This window comes from Epinephelus fuscoguttatus, linkage group LG13 (genome assembly GCF_011397635.1).
Source record: "Epinephelus fuscoguttatus linkage group LG13, E.fuscoguttatus.final_Chr_v1".
NCBI lineage: Eukaryota > Metazoa > Chordata > Actinopteri > Perciformes > Serranidae > Epinephelus > Epinephelus fuscoguttatus.
The window spans coordinates 10,741,717-10,764,792 of NC_064764.1; the positions used below are offsets into that span (position 1 = coordinate 10,741,717).

General features: G+C 41.6%; 1 protein-coding gene across 1 annotated transcript in view; it reads left to right on the forward strand.

Moving 5' to 3' along the window:
* hdac4 (histone deacetylase 4) overlaps window positions 1–23,076 on the forward strand; it is a 150,717-nt gene that overhangs the window by 11,601 nt on the left and 116,040 nt on the right. The window contains exon 2 of the mRNA XM_049593745.1: window positions 4,307–4,553. Within this exon, the coding sequence (XP_049449702.1) occupies window positions 4,532–4,553 (22 nt within the window). The 5' untranslated portion in view covers window positions 4,307–4,531. The remainder of the gene's footprint in view (window positions 1–4,306; window positions 4,554–23,076) is intronic.

Genomic DNA, 23,076 nt, shown 5'->3' on the forward strand with positions numbered 1-23,076 from the left:
GTGATAGTGATAGTGAGATATTGGCTACAGTTGTGTTTGTAGTAGTGTTGAAACAGCAAAAAACATAAACAAAACACGCATCGGATAGACTGTATTCAGAATAAATACGTCACAAACGTAAATAACCAGCACCAATTAATCAGTCACTGAGAATGGGTGTATGTGTCGGGGGCATAAACACATACAGTGAGCAGCAGCAGTGACCCACTGTCCGACACTGGAAGCTTCAGGAAGCAAACACACTGTCTGTGGTCATATTGACTTCACCAGCAGACTTCACTACAAACCAATTGGCCATTGAAACAGGTGACCAGTCTTATGTTGTAGAACCAGCTGCTGGTGATTTGACCAGCCGAGTCACAGGTGACAACATCAGCCGGCTTGAGTCGAGCTCAGACTGGCCAATTTACACTGCTGCACCTTTTCTTGTCGCGAGTCATTCGTCTGAACTTGGCATTACAGACGAGCTCCGGAAACGCCACAGTTACCTCCATAATTGGTCAGGGTGCTGCCAGGGATAGACGGCCTAGGAGCTGGGTGGTTTGCTGGTGGATTAATGTAGTGGAGGATGGAGTTGTTGGAGGGTAAAACTACAAACGACGGACTTTTTGGCTCATTGCAGCCTCTACAGAAGCATTCAGTATGGTGTGTGTGCAGTTAGGAGAGAGATGGGGTGTCTGCACTCAGATCAGGAAGGTGGGCTGGACGTCACATAAGCAGTCAACCATGAGCAGTTCAATGTGAGCTTCAGTTTGTCCGAACCACCAGACGAGTGAAGCTACTTTAGCTGCGTTTAAAGAAATTGTGTCTTGTGTTTTGTGTCATCTGATCGGCTCTTCTGATTGGCCTTCAAACGATTTATAAAGTCTGCTGATAACGGTTGGTGGCCAAATGATCAGAGCACCCTTATCTGGGGATGTTCAATTTAATTCTCTTACTCATCCCCGACTCTAGCTGCTTTTAGTAGAGATAGAGAGATAATTGCTAAAAGGGAGATTTTTAGATAGTAGTGGTGCTAATTATATGGCAGTTGAGGAGTGCCACTGCTAAATGGATATAGGGTAAACACTGCTGCAATAACTTTTTGCTGTCAGAGTACGGTATTATGGTCAGGGTGGAAAAGCCTCTAAAGCAGCATTTTACATAAAGCAGGTTATTCACTGTTTAACTTGCTCCTGAAACCTGGCAACTCCTAGCCTTCATAAGTGCATCAATATAAGGTCTGTAAAGTCATCCAGTGGGCCACAATGGACTCTATGGTGGCCTGGTTCTGGCCTGCGGGCCATATGTTTGACACTCCTAGTTAAAACATATCATACAGACACGTACACATCATCTTATTGTGTCCCCAGCTAAGATGCAATATTTTTCCTTCTCCCAGATAGTTGTTTTTCCTATGCTAATATCTCTTACTGTTAAGACTCTACAAATCAACTTTTTTTGCCGACAACAAAGAAAAAATCAGGAACATGTCAATCAATAGCATACTGGCGGTGCTGCTAATCCCACTCGCCAGCTGAATTATTCATAGTCAATTAGAGGCTGAGAGGCTGAAGCTGTCTTCATGGCACAAGTGCATTTTCAATGATTCATTTCATGAGCTACGCAAGGGGTCTCTTAATTGTTGTTTACTGCTCGCTACCCAACCACATGTTATTTTTATGCCATCGTGATTACTCCCGGCAGCGCTCAGAGTGCTTGGGAAATGAAGTCCATTAAGGGGTCCTGAGAGCTGTTTTCCTGTCAAGCGCCATGAAACGTTTCCAGGTTCAAACTTTGCAGCCCGAGAACAATAAATCTCATCCAATCTTAAGTGTCAGTCAGTGGAAATGAGACGCAGGAAGAGATGCAGGTGGTGCATTTTATGGTTTTACAGTGCAGTGAAAATACCTGCAGTGTTGTACAAAGATTCATCTTTAATAGGATCCCTCAAAAAAGTGAAATCACATGGAAGGAACATTAAAAACTGCACAGCTGGCCAGTGCCACAAGCTACAGGCTGATGGCGTCAGAAAATCCACTTTTGCTTGCACACAATTTTTTTTAGTGTGTTTGTTTGTGTCAAACAGAGAAAGTGAGATGAATGAATGCCTGAGGTCATTGCTAACATAGTATGACAAGCTGTAAAAGCACAGTCTGAATTCCTGTGACACACAACTCCTTTGACAAAAATAGGCAGCAGGATCAGAGAATGGTGCCGCTGCCTTCAGTCGACACCTCATGCCTCTGCAAATCATCCACTTTGAGTGCCCCTCCTGGTCGTCAAAGTATTGTCCACATACATGCAATTACAGGCACCTCTGTGAGATATTTACATACAGTTACAGCAGTTAAACCTCCTCTCTGGTCATCTTAGCCTTGGCCTGAAGGATGACGTGCTGCACACAAATTATGAAGTAAATGAGAAAGCTCAGTGTCAGCAGCACACTAACGTTTGTGTTCTGCTGATAGTATGCACGTGCATGTCCCTGTCTTTCCATTGAAACTGTGAGCTAACTTTTTGGTAGATTTAAAAACTTAAAATATCTGAATATTCCTTCAATGAGATGCTTTTATTTCTTTACATTTAACGCCAATGAATGAGCTGGGCCTCCTTTAAATTTATCATTGACTTAAGGGACTGCTTTTCTTCTATGATAATGCCCAATAAGTGAAATAAGACCTTGGAGAAACCTGGCAGGAACGTGTTTCCATGAGGTTTTATTTGGCCATGCAGTGCTTGCACCCTCTTTCCACTGAACTCATTCATTTGACAGTAATTCAGTTCAACAGCTTTAAAGTAATGGTGACAGCAAGGAGCTTGTGTGTGTGTGTGTGTGTGTGTGTGTGTGCGCGTATTTGAGAGTGAGATATTGGAGGGAGAACATACACACTTATATTGTGTTTACTCTGTGGTATTTCAAGTGACTGATTGCAGCTCTCATTAACACTTGTTTGTGTTAAGCTCTGTTGACACCTGTTAGATGTGACAGAGGTGAGTTTTAGCTTCTGCCTGAGAGGGTTGAACAGCCAGAGGCTTCCATGTATGTGTGTGTTTTCATACTCCTTGCAGTTTTGATTGCACAACACACACACACACACACACACACACACACACACACACACACACACACACACACACACACACACACACACACCAGACAGTATGAGCAGTTTTCTTCCTCTTTCTCTTCTGCTATCGGCTCTGATGTAAGTCTGAGTCTTCAGGAAGCCTCTGTTTGCATTTCATTTTCAGGGAAGAGCCTTCTATTAAGACACTGATTTCCACAGCTGACCATGCAAGCTGTTGAAGTACGGATTTAGTTATGTCAGATGTTGGATGCTGACAGATGTTGAAACTCTTGGAAAGTCACACAGACGCAGCGCTGAAGGACTGTCTCAGGAGCCATTTTCATCCCAGTGAATGGCCAGCTTGATATCTGTGTGGTTAGCATGAGCTAACACGGCAGCTAACGTCCGGTTGTCTTCTGTTAAAACGGCCATTGATAGCCGGTAATGTTAGCCATGTAATGCTAATGGTTAGCTCTCTCATTATGTTTGAGGGCTGATGTTGAGGGCTATGGGGTACGTAGCAGAGCAAAGAGCGGCTGAATCAGTACACTGCGCGCAGCTCTACAATGAAAAAAGTTTTTATCCATTGTAATTAGTAAAAAAACAAGATAGAAAATCAGTATGTGGTGGTCCATGTTGATATTGTGGTGGGCTGCCACATATAAATGTATGGAAATCACTGAGATTCATGCGTATTTGTAATTTCTTTATTGTTCTTCTTTAAAAAAACAAAACAAAACAAACATCTGAATCCCAAAAGTGACAGTCAAATGCCTACCCAATGACTGAATATCCAAATAGTTGCATATCCAGGTCCAGCCCTAGTTTTTAGCATTTTGATTTAGCCATTAGACCACATTGGAAAGCTTTGTCTTTGGGTGTGGTGACAGCACTGACAGTGCCACACAGTGCTGACTACGTTTAGATCATGTAAACATGCTGTAATTTTAGTAAATCCAGCTGCTCCAAATGGAAGCATATTCATTCAATAAAGCCTCGCACTTGGAAGAAGCCAGAGTTGTTTTACATCACTGATAAGTGAAACCCAGGGACCACAAGTTCCTTTAGAGGCGGGTAACCTGCAGTCCTTTGTTCCTCTCTGCACTGTTAAAGTACTACACATGGGTTCAGGTAATGGCCCTGATTTGGAATATGTCCTGTACATTTGTTTTACATTTGGAAGTGTGTTAATCGGTATATAAACTTCTATCTGCACTTCCCCAAGCACATGAAAGACTTTTTTTTTCTTTTCACAGTCTGACCAGAAGGTATCGCGCCACAACACACCGCAGAGGTCTGTGATGAAGCCTTAAGAAACAACTGCTCTCTGTCCCTCCTTAGCCCGGCGCCTCCATCTGGCACCACCAGCTCAGCTGGGAAACACATGGTGGTCACTACGGCCACCACGGAGGTGCACTGACACCCTCGCCGCCTCACCTCTCCTCCCCTGTCAAGCCTGCCTGGCAACAACAACCATAACAATGAGCTCTCACGGTCGATCAGGTAAGATGTGGAAAAAATACAGAATTTCTCAAAGGGAACCTCTTGTGCTTTTCTGTCTTTGTAAAGTTGCTTTGACATGAAAAAGCCTGCTGCTGGTGGAATGAAAAAATATCATTTGGCCATAGGGATTATGGTTATGATGATGTCTATTTGTAGAAGAGTTGCCTATATGTGTGTTCTTTTGTTAGGAAGATTTTTTTAAACATTACCCTGTGTTCTGTCTATAACGTGTGCAGGTGTATTCAAACACTTGTGTATTCTTTTTTTCACTTGTGCTACATGTTTTATAAATGAAATATGAATGAAAATGATCGGAAAACGACTGAGTTACAAAACAGAGCTCTTTGGTGTACATGGCGTAATGCACACATGATGGACATTCATTCTGAGTTTTTTTCTGAGCCTTTTTTTGTTTTTTTGAGGTAACCAGAACCCTGCGTCTGACGACATTCTTTTCTTTGATGTCTAAGCAGGGTTATGTAATTTAGGGCTTTTATTCTGCAGTATGTCTCCGAAAACTGACCTTTGAACACTGTGATGTTTGTTGTTAAATCTGAAGGCAGAAATGGAAGGAATTGACCTGTGTTGTAGCTGTTATCAATTCAGACATTTGTTTTTATTTATCGAGAGCAGAGATGTTGAAAATGTGGAATCATAACTTCTCTCCATTTTGATTATGCTGTTGATAATTTGATTACACCTTGGCTAACAGACCAGACCTGCTGTTTTGATTTAGCATTTCTACAAGGGCTCTTCTGGTGTGAATTGAATATGGTTGAGTTGACAGTTGGCAAAACATCTAACTCCAGCAAGATGCATTGCTTAAACAGCAATTACACAGTGGTGTCTAGGAGAGGGCACATGTTCGTCCAAATATATATTTTTGTGGTGGGTCTAACTGATTTGCACTCATGCCCACCCAAGGAAACAAACTGATGCAGAGAAATTTGTTGTGAAGTAAAATGGGAGTGAACCTGTTACTTACAGCTAAATGTCATTTTTGATGTAAGACATTACAGAATTAATATTTTTACTTGGAAGGTAGCTTTTCATTATCGTCTCTTTTGTATCAAGCAAACTTTGCACCCTTCATTTGACTTGCACCCATGTTGTGTAGCTCTCTGTCTGAGGGAGTGAGTGGGATGGGAGGAGTGTGGTGCACCAATCTCAGTGACGGCAGCATCGCAAGCAACCATTTTCTGTCTTTCTTTTGTCTTTCTCTGTTGCAAAACCACAGTTGAACATAGTAGGCTGTTAATACAGGATGCACAACCAACCTTTAACAACCAGATAGGCCATATTGCTAAAGTCAAAGTTTTATTGTTTGGGCCATGATTACATAGTGTGTCCTCTTACAGTTACTGTTATTGGTAACATTTAACTTCATGATTCTTTCAGATAAAGATCTGTTGTTAAGCCTGAATCTCCTGGTCATGTGGGAGTCAAGCTGGCATTCGATCTGTGCAGTGTTGATGGATATTAAGAAAGGCAGTGGTCCACAAATTAAAGTTTCGTATCATTTATTTAATTTTGAGAGCAATTCAATTTCAACAATTATGTACACAGATGGCATTTATTTATTTATTTTTATTTATTTCTCAGACCATGGGTAGAAAAGAACAATGCATAATGAACACTGGCTCCAGATTCACTCCCTGTCTTTTGAATAATAGTTGTACGAGCATTTGCTAACGTAACAATTAGTCCATAGAAAATTCCAATAAACTTGCAGCGTCTGTTGAGCAGCTCTCCACATGCATGACTTTCATACAGTGTGTTTACTGGTCATGAATTATATTTCTCAATAGATTTCTCTTTGCATGCTCAAAAATGGATTCCCTGGTGTGCTTGACCTCAACCAATGGGAGCTACCCATGTGTCCTACTAAACCCCCCCTTTTTTTCTTAAATTACAACCATGGTCCAGATCCGGCTCTTCCTCTTTCTCAACTGCAGGCCAAAGTGGACAAAAGGCCAATTGTGTCCTCTCTTACCCATCATGCTTTGGCTGTCCTGGTCGTATTCAACGCAATGATGTCACAGCCATTTATTAATTGTTGTGGTGCTATTGGTCCTGTGTGGCACAATGTGGGCTGCTGGCATCATCGTCTTTTCTCTTAAACTGTGAGTAGCGACATGGTGTTGTCCTAGCCAAAAGGGTTTGCGTCACAGTGGATGTGTCAGTCCATCCAGATAGCTGTGAACACTGACACAGGCCAAAGATATCTGGATTTTTCTTCTTCTTCTTCTTCCTCTTTTTTTCTTAAATACATTATGTTATGTAAGTGGAACCTTGGAGTGGGACATTATTTTCTCCTTCTCAGATAATTTCCATGCTCTGTCAAATCTCAGTCCTCAACTTTTTTCCTTCAAGTCTTTGAAAGTTTCTAAAATAACTCAGAGTGTTGGATTACAATTTCACTGTCGTCAGCTATGGGGTATGCTTGTCAATTTCCTGGTTATTTCATAGACGTCATCTAACTTGCTTTCGCTTCTGTGGCCAAGAATCCACTTAAAAATGGTCCCAACCTGAATCCACAGTTATTAGTGAAATCATGACACATTTTTCTTCTCAGTTTGACTCAGTAAGGAAAGGAGCCTTCTTTTTCTCATTCACAATATGTCAGTTGATGGATAAACATAATCCCACTTTTGGAAAGGGGATTTCCTATGATTAATAGAGAAGCCAAATTTTCCATACACAACCAAAAATAGGTGAGGGATAGTTGTGTTGAAATGTTGTACTTATCCAAAACGTTCCGACTGCCAGACTTTTCTCCACCTCGAGGAGCTCTGAAATTAAGAATGAAGCTTTCACTCCTCAATTTCACCTCCTGTTAGCAGTTAATTTTCCCCTTGTCGCCCTCCTGTCTGCGCAGTATTGCTAAGCCCTTTTCCACATATGACAGATCATCATTTCCCATTCTCAAACCCACCGTTTTAGAGCACTGAAGGGCCTTTTGTCTGACTTAAACTTGGGTGGCAAAGGCTGGCATGTTGACATGCTACTTGGCATTTTGGAACTGGGTTTATGGCCTTGGAGCCAGAGCTAGAACACACACACAGACAAACTCTCTCATCCCTACAGGACCCTCCCCTCCACTCTCCAGCGGCAGTAATCGGTGGCAGGTCCTGGCTGAGGGGGGATCTTGCGTCAATAAATCGTCATGCAGAGCGACTCCCCTGCCTGGAACACAAACAGAAGAGAGGGGCCGTCTGCTGCTGGAGGCCTTGCATAGCTTGTTAAACCCCTCTAAGGCCTGTACAGTCTGACCAGAAAGAAAGCTCATGCTGGGTTTAGTAGTGTGGGTATTGTTTAGTCTTAGTTGGTATTTTACTCCTTGGAGTGATCCCAGCTTCTTCATCCTGTCTTACTCATGACGATATAGATGCTGGCTGATAGTTGTGCTATAAGCTGGTAGCCTGTAGAGAATCTGCCATGTTTTTTTTTTCCTTGCCTGCTTGTGTGTGTTTACAGAGTGAGACCCAGAATACACGCTGTCCCCTAAATCTACATTTAGTCATAGATAGCTGAATGTCCCTTTCGACTTTTTTTGAGGGGGGTAATTCTGCTATTATTGTTCCATCTTGTGAATACATTCTGCATGTGTGTTTTCATCCATCTCTCTATCCTAAGATTAATTCACACCCTTCTCCATCATGCATGCAACAAAACTAAAAGAGCAGAGCCCAGTAAGGGTGTGGACGAAAGGAAACACATTACCTTAACGTGCAGGTTTTTAGATTAGCAGGTCGGTATGTGGGGAGCAGGAGAGCAGTTGTCTTTCGCTGCAGCAGCGCAGTGTTGAGGTACAGGGTGGGGGCCGCTGCGAGGAGTTGGTTTTTAAAATAAACACAAGAATCACACCTCCTCACTTTTCAGAGTCTTATTCAGACCGCTGAGCCATGGCAGATGGTTGTGAATTATTCATGTCAAGTTTTTTGGGACGAGCACTGCCATGTGTAGATTTTATCCCAGAGATTATTCAGTATCGGAGAGGAGGGGAGGAATGATTGAGAGGGCTGACAGCACAGTAAGTGCTTTACAAAAGATGGTGGAGTGTAAACAGCTAATGCCAGATAAGACTGTTGTTATTTTTGTCTCCATTGTGATCGATGGAGCGCCGCAACGTCATTAAGTAGGATTAAAGTTTCTTCTTTTACAGCTGTGACAGTCACTATTTTGTTTTTCTTTGTCAATTTTGCATCCATGTCTTCCTCTAGTATCTATTAGTGCTTTGAGGATGTTAATAATACAGTGCTGAACTAAAAATCAGAGGTGTGGACTTGTGTCACATGGCTTGGACCTCAGTCAGGCTTGAGTCACAAATTTGATGACTTTATGCTTGACTTGACAAATAAAAAAAAAAGACTTGGAACTGGACTTCAACACCAGTGACTGATTTTTCTAAGACTTGAGCCTTTTGACTTGAAAATACTTGACACCATCGCCCAAGATTAAAAAGTATGTTATTTAAAAGGTGTGCGCCATGAATCAATTCATTTTCATTTTCATTTCCTGAATCAGCTAACATTAATGCTGCTCATTCTCAGCAGATCGACTGTTAATTTCCCAAATCCATTTGTTTGAATCAGTCTGACAGCATCAAATCAAGATGTAGTAGAGAAGAACTAACATGAAGTTAGTGAGTGCCATTTGAAAAAATGCCAAAGACATTTTTGTTCTTGTACAAAAATGATGTCTTGGTAAACAAAAACAAATTGCTTTATGTAAAACAGGATGAAAATTGCACACAGAGAACTTCCAACTTTTATTTGACATTTGAAGTTGCACAAAGAATGGTTTAGCCCTGCGATAGTCTGTCGACCTGTCCAGGGCGTACCCCGCCTTTTGCCTGATGTCAGCCGGGATAGGCTCCAGGCCCCCTGCAACCCCTTACAGGATAAGCGGTTATGGAAAACGAATGGATGAATGAACAAAAAATGGTTAGTTAAGGCCAATATTAACATAGATAACGAACTAATGTTTAGCCAGTGTTATTACTCTGCTGTTAATAATACCTAGATACTGGATGCCAAGATGGCACCTATGCATTCCAATAGAGTTGCTCGTCTGGCACACAGCCAAGAAAAGTTTCTAGCTTCTGGGTTTACTTCTGCAGTATGTGGCCCACTAAATGCGCACAGTAGTGTTTCTCCTGCTGGCCCCGCCTGCGAGTTCCTGCTCGGCTCATAGACTTTACATTGTGATGATGCCACAGATTTTTAAATTGCTTTTCGTAGCTCAAGGAAACTTTTACAAATACAAAACCTCCATGGATTCATAACAGAATGAGTAATAATTGACCTTGTTTACAGTTTGAGATGTCCTGTCAACAGTTTTACAGATGTCTCTTTTACAGTGGTGGTCTATGGACAAAATGCTTTTCGTTTTTGGGCAGCAAGGGATTTCTTTTCACTGCAATACCGCAATACTTTTTCCACATATGAACTAAATGTTTTGGATTTTATCGTTTCGGATCAGGTTTTCCTTTTAAAGTAAATTTTAAGCATATCAGTTGGACCCGGGCTAAAGTAAAGTAAAAGTGTGTATTGAGTAACCGCATTCAAGCTGAAGCATTAGATTTAGAGGTAATCAAAGTCAGCTGCTGTACAGTTTTAGCCCTCTGCTTCTGAAATAGGAGCAGTTTTTAATTCTCTCACTTGCCCTTCCTTCTCTTCTGTCACTCTAATTTCCTATCTGTCTTTTCTCTCTCTGTCTCTCAGTTTTAATCAGTTACTGTAATAAGGACTCGCAGTGGGAGCTATCAAAAGCCTGCAGTGGTGGATTAGAAGAGAGTGGCTAGTGTCTGGACCGGGCCACTGGAAAGTGAAGCATAATCTTCAAAAAGGGAGCTTAACCCCTGCTGACCCACGCTGATGATTCCTCATTTACAGCGGCCATCGTCACAGGGAAAAGGCTCCGGGTGTTAATTGATATGTTTTAGTGTGAACGTTTTGAAAGTTGTCTAAAGATGACTGAAGTCAACCAAAGCAAGAGGCAAAGTTAAGTTGAGCTTATTCAGAGGAAGTAATTTAGGAAGTTTTTAGGTAGAGTGATGCGGTACACTTCAGTACACTTGCAGCCACGTTCGTAGTCATCACTGCTATCTAGTGATTGTCCAAAGGGACACAAAAGCGCTCCCTCGTATCTCCCTCCTTGATGCATTTGAGTGCTGCAGAAATGTTATTGTTCTCATTTATCCTTGGCTCTGCAAAAAAATTTTTTTCCTCAATGGAAAGACGGATGGGAATGAGAGTTGAACCAGACTAAACAGAAGCCTTTTTTAAGAGAACAATGGAAGCCGCTGTGGAGAAATAAGATTACTGCCTCATTATTGTCTTTCTCTCCACAGTTTTCCAGAATATTCCATTCGAGTAATCTCATTGCCAGATGAAACAAGTGTGCAATTTAGCCTTCGGAAGAATTTATTAAGCATTCAAAGCTTTTGCTTCTGCCGGAAGAGAAGCTCAGAATTGAATTATGGTTTTGTGCTCAAACCGCTGGGCCCTGTTCTTTCACACAAACAAAGATCCACCAATCTTCTTTTTGTCCTTTCCCTATTAATTATTCAATGATTTTTATGGTTGATTTGGTAGCTAAATTAGGCAAACAGCATTGGATTTTTAAATTCCTTGAAATGAGGACTGATTACTTACCTTTTGTGTCTACCCATTTTCCTTGTTTATTCGTGCTGGCTTTCAGCAGGCATGTCAGTGAAGTGGGTTGTCTCGAAGCTTTAACACACCACATGTGCTGCTGCTTTGCAGGAAAAACATGTAATTACAACTCAGTGGGAGAAGCAAAAGTATGATTAGAATTGAGGCCTGAGACATACATTCAGGCCAGTATTTGTGTTTGAGCTGACACTATACGCAGATACAGCTATCTGCTGCAGACAGCACTCAGAATAGCCCAGATGTCCAGTTTGTAATAGATATGGAGATTAAGAGCATGCAAGACCTTAAAGATTAACCCATAAGGATCCACATCTGCTACTAAGCTTACAGTATGAGTGAAACGTTCACTTTCTCATTGTCTATGAGTCCTCTGTGCAGCAAACAACTTGGGTATTGTAAGACAGAGGATCCCTGCACGGCTGTATTTCCCATCTGGTTAGGAGGTGCAATCCGCTGTATGAGTTCAACAGGGGACAGCCAAGAAGAGGGAGGCAGGTCAGGTGGGTCTCTTAGGATGTAATCCTCCTGCTTCTATGAACAAAACAAAATCAAAAGTTCCCAGCAGTTACACAATCCCTGTTAGGAAGGGCTCAGTGCACCCTGGGTCTCCCAGGGCAGAATGAACTTTTCCAGGCACTAATCCGAGGATAAGCCCTGAAACAGAGGCCTTCAAACTCCGCTGTGTGCTGCGGTTCACTAAAAAATGCATGAAATGCCCCATGGAGCTGTTGTGTTTGCTACGATTGGCATCCCCTGCAGATATGTACTCACGGTGCTAATGTGGTGATCTAAAGATTCCGGTCTTGCCCTTCAGGAAAGTTGTTAAAAAACAGAAAAAGCTGTACTTTCAGCTTTAATACTGGAAGAGTTGTATGCGTTTCAAACTGACTCAGTTACATGGGTTCATAATCAATCACAGTCCCTCACCCCACCCTCCTCTAGATCAAGAATGACCACAATACACAGCCTAACCTAACCTAACAAAACATTAAAACCATTTTCTTCTGTACTCCGACAGTCTGAGATTGGTTCTGTGCAGGTTGGGTACTGCCGGGATTTCACAAACAACAGTTTCTGTTAAGGATGGTAATTAATTAATGATTGCCACTGAAGGTTAAATTAAATTTAACAGACTACCCAACTCATCTAAAAGAGTGAGATTAGAATGATAGATGAATAGAGAGACTTAGCAGAGTGGACAGAAAACGAGAGGGAGAGAACTGAAACTGATCTTCGTTTGTTTACAAGTCTGTGGAAATAAAAATGTAGACTGGAGTCTTTCTATAACAGCAAGGGATCAACTTGTGAGAGCACTCATATGAATCAATCAGATGCTGCTGGAAGCACATCCGGTGGATCAGCGTTAGAGAATCTCCTTTATTACATGAATGTTTACACAAGAAGATATGTTTTAGTTGTAAATAGGTGACACACTACTCATTCTTCATCACCGCTCTCAACAATATAGTCAGATTAGCTTATTGAATTCTGTAGGACATTTTATAAAATGTCAAAGTATGTGAAGCAGGCTGTATTTTTTAATGCTGAGATCGTCATTTGTCAAACAGTTAAATTGCTTTTTCTTAATTTAGGTCTGCTTTATGCTGAATTTAATATAGGATAAACAACAATAGTATAAAAAAGAATCAAAGCATTAGAGGGATTACTGATCAAATTAAGCCATTAACAGTAACTGCTGCTGCTTTGCCCTCTTTGACTGAAGTGTCCTCTTACACCCCTACCCCCCAAAAAATAATCATAGTTAGTATTATATTAGTGGTATTTATTCCCAATTGTTGTTTGACTACCATTTGTGAGAAAGTCGCCCACCGCCACTTGTTGTTGATCATTAAGTGAAACTGCTGGCTGCTATTTATTTGTTTGCTTTGTAGTTTATTCACATGAGATGTGTGTATGTGCCAACTGTGAAAAATAGTTTTCAGACAGTGTTTTAATGGAGTGCAACTGGGTATTTTTGACAGCAGGTGCACTGGATAAAGGATGGACTGCTCGGTCTCAGTTAGGCAGCTCACTTCTTGCTTTTTCGTGTAACATATTTATGACAGTTCGTCTGTATGCTCTTTTGTGATGCTCCTAAAACCACTTACCCTTTGAGTCAACATCAAATACTTGAAGCTCCAAGTAGCATCGTAAACCTCAAGCACTTTCATAAAGTTTTTCTGACACCAGGGCGGTTTTCTGCAGCATTAGATGACATTGTCTTGTTTAAGATGAGCTCATATCTCAGACCTCTCTCAGAAGCCAGTGACTGTGTGTACAGCACCAGCAGGCAGCAGTAGGGTGCTATGGATCATCTCTACCGTTCCAATGACTCTGCTGCAGAATGGGCCTCTTTGCGCCTGGCCCACTCAAAACATCATGATTGGACACAGTCTCCACCTAACCCTGACCCCCTATCTGTTTGATGCTTTAAATAAGCAGTACGGCAAACCAATCTATTCCAAGGGGGACCCTTGCTAACATGGAACAGTCCTCCATCCACCTTGCAATCTTGGACACTGACTTTTATAGACAACACTACACCACAAGGTCTCCAAATTACTGTTGAAATTCAGTCTGTATAGAACCTCTTCCAAATACGGCCCCAGTGGCGTATGACTAGTTTGCCTGAGGTGGAGGAAGAGGATTTCAAACCAGGAGTTTTCTGGCTTTACAACTCTGATTCAGCTGGGGAAATCAGGGTTGCTAAAGTGAACGTATTATGTTCTTCACTCAGAGCCTTCTACTCAGCAAGGCTTTTGAACTCCTACTGCTCCACTGGAGCTGCTCAGCTGCCAACGGTAGACTCCTGTGGTTGTACTTGGCAGCTTGCATGTGTGAATGTGTGTAATTTGAAGGCCTTAAAAAAAGCAAGCCTGCTTAGTAAACATCCCTTAAATAAATAGCAGTTAAGATCCCTTCTCATAGACTTTCTACCTCATAGCATTAAAAAACAGCAGTGATCCTCCAGGTAGTAAAACTAACAAGAAAATTCAAGTTAAGGTTAATGACATCTTTTCTCTGAGAAAGCAGCCTTTGACACATTTTGTTTCTATTCAGTCCTGGTTGGACATCTCTCCTCTCCTAATGTCTATATAGACTGTATATTGATGTTTGTCTGTGTGTGTCTCACCTCCAGTGTAATATTCAGTTAAAAACTAGAGACCAGCCTGTGATGGGATCAGTCCAGCTGCAATGAAGCAACTTATGGCTTCCCTACTTCCTACCCCCTGTTCTTCGGGTTCCCTTGCTCGGGCCACCCCCATCTTCAAACTTGGCCGCCATTTTGATCTCAACTACAAATCTTTGAATTTTAATGATGGCTTCTTGCACAGTTGTGACCAGGGTTGGGAATTAACACAAGCCGTCAGCCAAATACTGGTAAAAATATGCAAGTGGCTGCTAAATTTGCTAATCTTACCAGCCAAAAAAACAGTGGTGGTCTATTGAGTGGCAGGAAGATGAAGGAAACCGCCGTCTACAATGGCAGGTGGACAAAAACGTTTGGTTGTGATGCTACTGCACTGACTAAAATCTGTCCACAGACAGACAGACATATAAACACCAGGCAAAATACTTTTGGTGGTGGTTCCTGCTTCAATAGGTGCCACCAGGACCACATTTTGCCATGATGACACACACACACACACACACACACACACACACACACACACACACACACACACACACACACACACACAAAATGAAAACAATAACAACTATTGTGACATTGTCACAGCTGGTTAAAACCTTTAATTTTAGTTGCAATAAAATGCAATGTTTATGCTATTTATTCATGCTTTTATCAGTTATATACTTTTAGCAATTTTAGTCTACAAGTGATGACCCACAGTATTACTGAGCCACAGTATCGGGACATGATCCCACTGTTTTGGCTAAACATGTTTGCTATTTTGGATGTGAAGTGACAGATGACAGCATGGTTGACTTGAAAAATGTCAAGTTTATGTTTCAGGTATATTAAGCCTCAAAGGGTGAACCACAAAGACCTCTGAACTTTTAAATATCGCTCAGAGACACTAGGGGATAGGCATTACACCCATTTATAGCGTTTCATATCTTTTTTTGAAGACCCAGTTCAGAGAGAGAAGAAGAAGAGTGGAGGGAAACACTGGAGGATAAAAGCTCCAATGGAGTATGAGCTTTGCTCGGTACATTTCAGAGCAGGAGATAAAAGCCACTCTGCTCTCTTGGGCCACAGTGGCTCCTTGAAATTAGAGTGAAATGAAGCCATCCAGTTTTCTCACTTTTGGTTGGCCACTATTTGACTTTTCTAAAAACTAAATTGACATTTTATCAGCTGTAGCTAATTATTGTGTTAATAGTTTGTGTTCACTGCAGGACAGTGTTTCCATTGTTTAGGCTCAAGGTAAGATTTTTTCTTTGTGAAGAAACTAATATTTGCTACTTTTTTGGTTTAGAAAGACCATCACACTGTTGAACAAACTAGCTGAGTCTATGACCTCATCTTCAGACAGCAGCTAGCAATGTGTAATAATTGACAGCCAACGACAGACAGCTGGTGGATAATGAACACTGCTACTGTTCAGTCTCCATGCTAAACTTTTTAAACATATCACATTAATATTTAAGTCTTGTCAACTTTTGCTCCAAATCAACACCTCCAGGATTCTGAGCTGTGAAGCAGCTCACATTGCCTGTCTGTGAATCTAATGTAATAACTCTAGCAGCTACAGTTTATACCTGTCAACAGTATCATTAACAGGAATGTCAACCTTATTTCATTAGAGTCAACGTTTTCAGATATTACCTGCTGATAAATCAGTAATGTTACTAGAAATGGACAACATACTTCATCAATAGATATGATGACATGAGCAAAGTTCAGTATAACACTATTGTTAAATTGTGCCATTTTTATTGATGCTTACTTTTTTGATGGTTTGCCAATTGTGTTTAAAATTGCAATTGTTATATCCCGTACTATGATCATCAATACCCTAATTATTGACAACCTTAGTGGCTCTTCATGGATTTGTGATTTAGGTTATAAACTTATCAGAATATGTAATTAATCTTCCACTAATATATAACATATTATGATCTAGTTTGTCTTAAGAAAGTGTTACTGTTCCACCATTCCTGGCAACATGAAGTATTTACAGCGGTGCACCCAGGAACCCTGCTGCAAAAATCTGTGCAAGATCACTGAGTTCAGCAGCGCTCGTCATCAGTCAAATTGCATGAGACCGAGGTTTGTCGTCCTCCCACATTTGTAATTTACCAGACTTCTCTTCCACCCATTAGCATAACATAGCAAGCTCATTACTTCAGCTTTCAGGAGCAGTAGCCTATTAGATGAATGAAACAAGCAAGGGTATGTTGTAGATTTGCTGTTGGCTAGATAAATGAACTGGTGTGAACACACTAGTTGAATATAAATATTGCTCACTGTGACCTGTGGTTCTGTGAGTTTGTTACAAAAGTTAATTGTTTCTTTCTCTGTCAGCATGTTACTTTGGTTTTGGTTCAGTAGTAGTTGGAGTTTGGTATTGGCAGTGTGAAACTGGATATTGCAGAAATAAAGCATCTAAACTTTGTAAATCATTACCTACATTATACGTGTTGATCCCCTTGTGCAGCTCACTGAAATCTCAGTGATGGTTATCTGATGCCGAACTATCTCCTCTTTGTCGCCCTGACTCTGATTTTGTCTTTGTGGCCACGTCTATCAGGCTCACTGTCATTTGCACACGATTGCACCGGGAGCTAACACTCTAATGAGCATCCGTGCAATGACAAGCCACACAGCAAGCATTTCACTCGCATGGAAATCCAATGGAAGATGCTGACACATCGTGTAATACACGCAAACACTGGTCCGTCCGTGGGAATGTTTATTTGACCTGACAAAGATGCACTCTCAGAGGGGTGTGTGGAACAATTAGATAGTTTGTAGCAAGCACACTGGGTGCAGAAAGCAACACTTGGACACCGGGGGTTGCCAGAGCCTTTTAATGGAGGTTATCTAATCCCATGAAGGAGGAGGACAGTAAAATGTCATGCCTCCTCATTTTAAGATAAATGGACTGTGTTTATCACATCTCATGCAGTGGGTCTTTTTTTCCACTGCACAACATTTTATTGAATTTTTAAACACTGTTACTATCTTGCGAACATCTCAGGACGGATTTTTGTCCATGTCCATAGTATGCTTTTAAGTTAGCAAATCGCATTGGTATGAGTGAAGAAAATATCAATGTGTTAATGATTATTAAGGTGTATATCATGTAACCATGGCTTCTTTGGTTTGTATCTGACTAGAAATGTTTGTCACACACCGCCTTTGCCATATTTTGTCGTCAGTCTCCATTTCAACCCCACTGTCGGATATTAAACTAATACACCAATCTGGACGTCATGCAAAATATCAGCCTCTGACAAGGTGTATACAACCAAATTAGCAGTTAAATATTGGAACATCATAAAAGTTTGATTATAAATTATACATTAAGTTAATGTAGTTCGAACAGCATACATGCATCCTTTGTTGCATTGTCATTGATACCAGGTGTGAAGCTAAATCCATGCTTAATTAGTGACTTACTGTAAGTATATGTTCAACTCTGTCTGCTAATTCCATTTGAAAGCCATTTGTACCAGTTTAACATGTCAAGATATCATGGAACAGGTAAACTGCCTTGATTCTGTACATTCTCACATTGTCAGCTTAAAAATGTGTGGCTTTATGATAATATTCCTTGTCTTTGGTGAGGAATCTTAAGTTTTATAGGTGAATGGTACAGCTGCGTGTGTCGGGGATCATTGGTGACTGGACAGAGGGAAGGCAAAGAGAGTTATGTTTTTGATCTATTTATAGACCCTATTAATAGACACAACTTGCCCACCCCCTCAAGTATTTTCCTCGCTCACAAATGTATTCACACATTCATTTGGAGAACAGAGGACATTTTGTTGCAAGCACGGATCTAATGGGGCCCCTATCCCCTTTTGTCTACACCAGACACACAGCAACCTCATGCCAAAACACAAGTAAACAAACAAAATCAGAGTACCAACACAGCACAAAGTGTGTTCGTGAGGATGGTTTCTTAACATAGAAGGTATTTCATTGCATTAAAGCTGATTTTATTTTATTATTTTTTTTTTTTTTAAAGTTGGTCCTATTTTATGTCTCAAATGAAAGTACCCACACTTCAAGAAGGTTTTGACCACTGGCACAGCAACATGAAACTCCCAGTTCATAATTTCTGGAGTTTCTTTTACAAAGCTGGACTATTGCTTTAAGCTCCCCATGGACAGTCAGTATCATCACAGACACCTGGGTATTACATCCACAGAGGATCAAGGCAGCCTGTTACATTACCCAATGAAGTCGAGACCCTGTAATAAGGATGACAGTCACCTAAAAGCAGTCCTAGATTACAGTGAATGAAGGATGTAATCACCCAGACCCTAGTGGCCTATGTAATGTCACTTAATGTGCTGTTAATGCACAGTGCTGTTGTTGTTTTTGTTTTTGATTGTGGACTTTCACGCAGTGGAAATTCACTGTCAGCAAAGTGGATGCAAGTAAACAGCGAATTTCCCAGAGGAGGTCATGATAGCATCACATTAATATTTTGTTATTATGGAAGGCGATAACAAAAAGCTGAACACAAGCTGTAAAATTTCACAGTAAATTGACTGATGATGTTTCAATGCTGCAATTGTCATCAGATTAGTTAGCACCTGCTCATTTCCACACTTATTGAACATGTAGCCACGTGACAGTCAAAGAATCAGGATCCCACAGAGCCATCACACTGAAGCTCTCAGCATGGTCTGCACAGAGTCGCAAAGCTGAGTGTAATGTTTTTCTTTTTCTAAAACTTTTACAGTGACTGTATGTTGCCACTGTACAGCATGTGTGTGTCTAATAAAAACATTTACCATAATTACGTCATTGTGGAGGTTTGCCAGTGTGTGCTTGTGTGTATAAAAGCCATGCAATGGACCTCAGTGCACACATTATTATACTGTGCCCTGAAACTGTCAGTAAATACAATTTTATCATAAATCGGGCATAGAAATCTACTGACTTTGGTGATGCCCTGACTTTTCATCTACTAACATCAGCAGGTTGACATTTTTGAGGAAAAATATCAGACATGTAGATGGAATTTAGTACAAGCATTTACATTTATAGTCAACCTGTTTTCTCTCCCAACTTGTCAAATACAGACACTTGGTCACTGGCGTTTAGTGTCCAATACTGACACACGAGGCACCCTTAGTGTCTGTATGAGATGCACCAAGCCGCATCTTTATTAGATGCTTGGAACAAATTGCATAGTATACAAAAAAAATCCCCATAGGGAAGAGGTCGGAGCGAGAGGGTGGGTAAAACACACAACTTTCTCCCAGGAGACTGGTGTCCATGTCCTGTGTAGTCTGAGCAGGAGTGGCCATGTTACACCAAAACCTGTTTCCCCCCAGCAATATTTTTGCAAGCGCACCGTTGCTGTGGCACCGCCCAGAATGATTGTGAGTGGTTGAAAGAAATACAAGCAGCCGGGGCGTTTTTTTCTCCAATCTTAAAGTGAGAGTCGGTCCAGCCAGACCTTTCTTTTCTTGAGAAAGGTCTGGTGAGCGAGACTATGTCCTGTGTGAAACCAAAAGTCAACGTTGAGTCATTTTAACATCATAAGGTAGTACAATATGTCATTTGTATGTCAAATGATCTATGTGACATATGTCACGTCACATTAGCAACGAACAGACTTATTGTAATCCAGACCAAGATCCATCCATCATCTATTTTCCTCTGCTTATCCGGGGCCGGGTCGTGGGGGCAGCAGACAAAGCAAGGAACTCCGCACATCCTTCACCCCAGCAACAATTTCCAGCTCCTTCTGCGGGATTCCAAGGTGTTCTCAGGTCAGATGAGATATATAATCCCTCCAGCGTGTTCTGGGTCTACTCTAGGGCCTCCTGCCCTGGATGTGCCCAGAAAACCTCTAACAGGGGGCACACAGGACGCATCTTGATTAGATGCCTGAACCACCTCAGCTGGTCCCTTTCAATGTGAAGGAGCAGCCGCTCTACTCCAAGCTCCCTCTGTATTTCTGAGCTCCTTTCCCCAATCGTGGGGGCTGAGCCCAGCCAATCCAAGATTTTTTTCAGACCTAAAAACTAAGTTAACCTACTTTGTATGTTTATTCTGAGAGGACTGTGTGCATTTAAGGAGCAGAAGCTGTACATTTCCTGCAAATACAGAAGTTTATTTTGAAAAGTCAATGCATGCAGCAAGTGGAAACTGACACTCTGTCCCTGACCATCCAAAACTGATGCCAGAGGAGTACCTAGAACATCATAGTTTAATCGATAGGGCCACAGACCAAGTGTCAGTATTTGACGCGTTGGGAGTGAGAATGTGTTGTCCCAACAAGATGATTTGTAGTAGCGCTGGCAATCTCCTAACTTTCAGGCCCGTTTCCACTGAAGAAGTTCCTGGTACTATTCGGGGGCAGGAACTACTACAGGAACGTCCTCTCACTCTGCCCTCTCAACCGCTGTGTCTCCACTGAGAGAGCAGAGTAGGAGGAAGGTTCCTGTAATGTTACTGGGCTCTGGATTTTGACGTAATCGTTGCGCGACCATTTTGACCGGGGCAGCGTAGGGACGTAGTTAGCTGTTAGCCATTAGCGGTGTCTGTATTAACTCATTAACTCAATAAACAGTCCGTGAAAAAAAAGTTTTTCCAGTGGATGTCTTAGTTACAACATGATTGAGCTAACTGGAGTAGTTTCATGTCATATCCGACAACTGGAGGCTTTTAACAGATGACGTCCTGATGTTAGCTTTGCTGCTGCTATTAGCTGTCCCTGTCAGCTGCAGCCACTGATGCTTTCTAGACATCGTGATTTCCCAAAACTGAATAAATACCACAAATAGCAACACAATACTGCTTTGCTAGCTCAATCATGTTGTAACTATGATATCCGCTGGAAAATTTTTTTTTTCACGGGCCGTATATTGAGTTACTGAGTTATTACAGACACCGCTAATGGCTAACAGCTAACAGTTAGCCCAGCTAATCTGCGATAACCATAGTAATTACAAAACGTCACATCCCGCTTTGAGAATATCCAATCAGCACCAAGTAATTCCCAAGTCCCAGCCAGGAGTCTCTCGGGGCCGTTTTGAGTACCTACTCCAAGGCAGGGACTTGTTTAGCCCCTGTAACAGTTCTGTAACTCTGTCCTTCGGGGGTGGTTCCTGCGGTGGAGACATGCACCAACAGCCCCGGCCCCGTAAAATTGCCCCGAAGTTCCTGCAGTGGAAACGGGCCTTGTCAGGATGATTTGAAGGACATCAGGAATTAGATGTGGGTACCTTATGAAAGCTGGTGGCAGTCAGGGATGTCACAAAGGTTGTTGTGTTTTACCTCATTAGCTCTTTGTAATTTATTAGAACACAGTTTTTATGCTGGGTCAATTCGACATGACTTCTTAAGGTGGTTTGCAGTATGCATCTTTGATATAGGTTGAACACATTCGGTATCCTTGTTCATGGCAGAACTGTAGAAAGCACTTTATGTAGTGGGGTTTGAACCAACAGCCTTTTAGTTCCTGGATGGCATGTGGAACCAATCTGCTAATATTCTGTCCAGAGAAAGAGGCAAGCCTCTATCTCCACTGGCAAAGGTCAGGCTGGACATAGGCCCCCGTTATTGAAGGCCCTTTTGTCAACACCACCACAATAAACAAGTGAGCCATTCTCAGCTCTGCTCCAGTCTGCTCATGCTGCATGAAAACAAGCGTGACTATTTTAATTGTAATTAGAGGGAGAAAATTGGTGTATGGACTGAGCCAATCATAGAGAGTGAATAACATTGTGTGTAGGTGTGTGTGTGTTTGTGGGTCAGTGTGTGTCTGTTAGTGTATGAGGACATGCTCCTTGTATAGTTGTTCAGGGCAAGCACAGTCACAGGCTCTTTCATTTCTCCTTTTATGTGAACAGTGAAGCTGTCATGACTGACACTTCATGAAACGGCGCTTTAAAATCTAGCAGTCAAAGGCCGTAATTGTAGCGTGTTTAGTCACACTGTTAATACATTAGTTAGTGTGAGAGTGTTCCAGAGGGGTTTATTCTACCTTTATTCAGTCGCTGCTTCATTAGTATGACTCACATCCTGACATTTCATTGCTTGTGTGTGTCATCTTACTGTCATCCTAGCCACTTAAAAACTGCAGCAAGCCCTACTGCTCATGCGGCTTTCAGCAGTGTTCTCACCAAGGTTTCACAAGGCCAGTATGTGAACACTTTATGAAACTCTGGACACAACCAATTAGATTGCTTCTCTTGAAATCTAAAACTGCATTTTCCCCCTAAATGTAACTCCGGTAAGTGGTCTATATAATTGGTAAAAATAACACGTTGACGGAGATAAGATCAGACCTGATGTATTTGGCAAAAAATGTTTTTGCTGTACTATAATGGAAGTGTACAGCAAGCCACAATCAAACTCACCGCAGGTCAGCCAGCGTGGTTGATACTGTGAGCTTTGTCATGGATAGGTTAGTGACAACAGTCTGCCGCCATGCAAGCTGCGATACTATACTTAGGCTCATGTTAACATGTTCCCAGTGACAACAAAAAATCACAGGGGTGTTTATCAGCTAGGGATGCTTATATAACCGATAGCCAACCCTCCTTGACCGATCATTAAAGGTTAATCGACAAGCTGGGGGGATGGCTTACTGTTTAAAATGGCTGAATATTATTTAATTGTAGACCGACATGTAGCTTATTGCTTTGCTCAGCGCCCCCTGCTGTCCCTCTCTGTGTGCCTATTT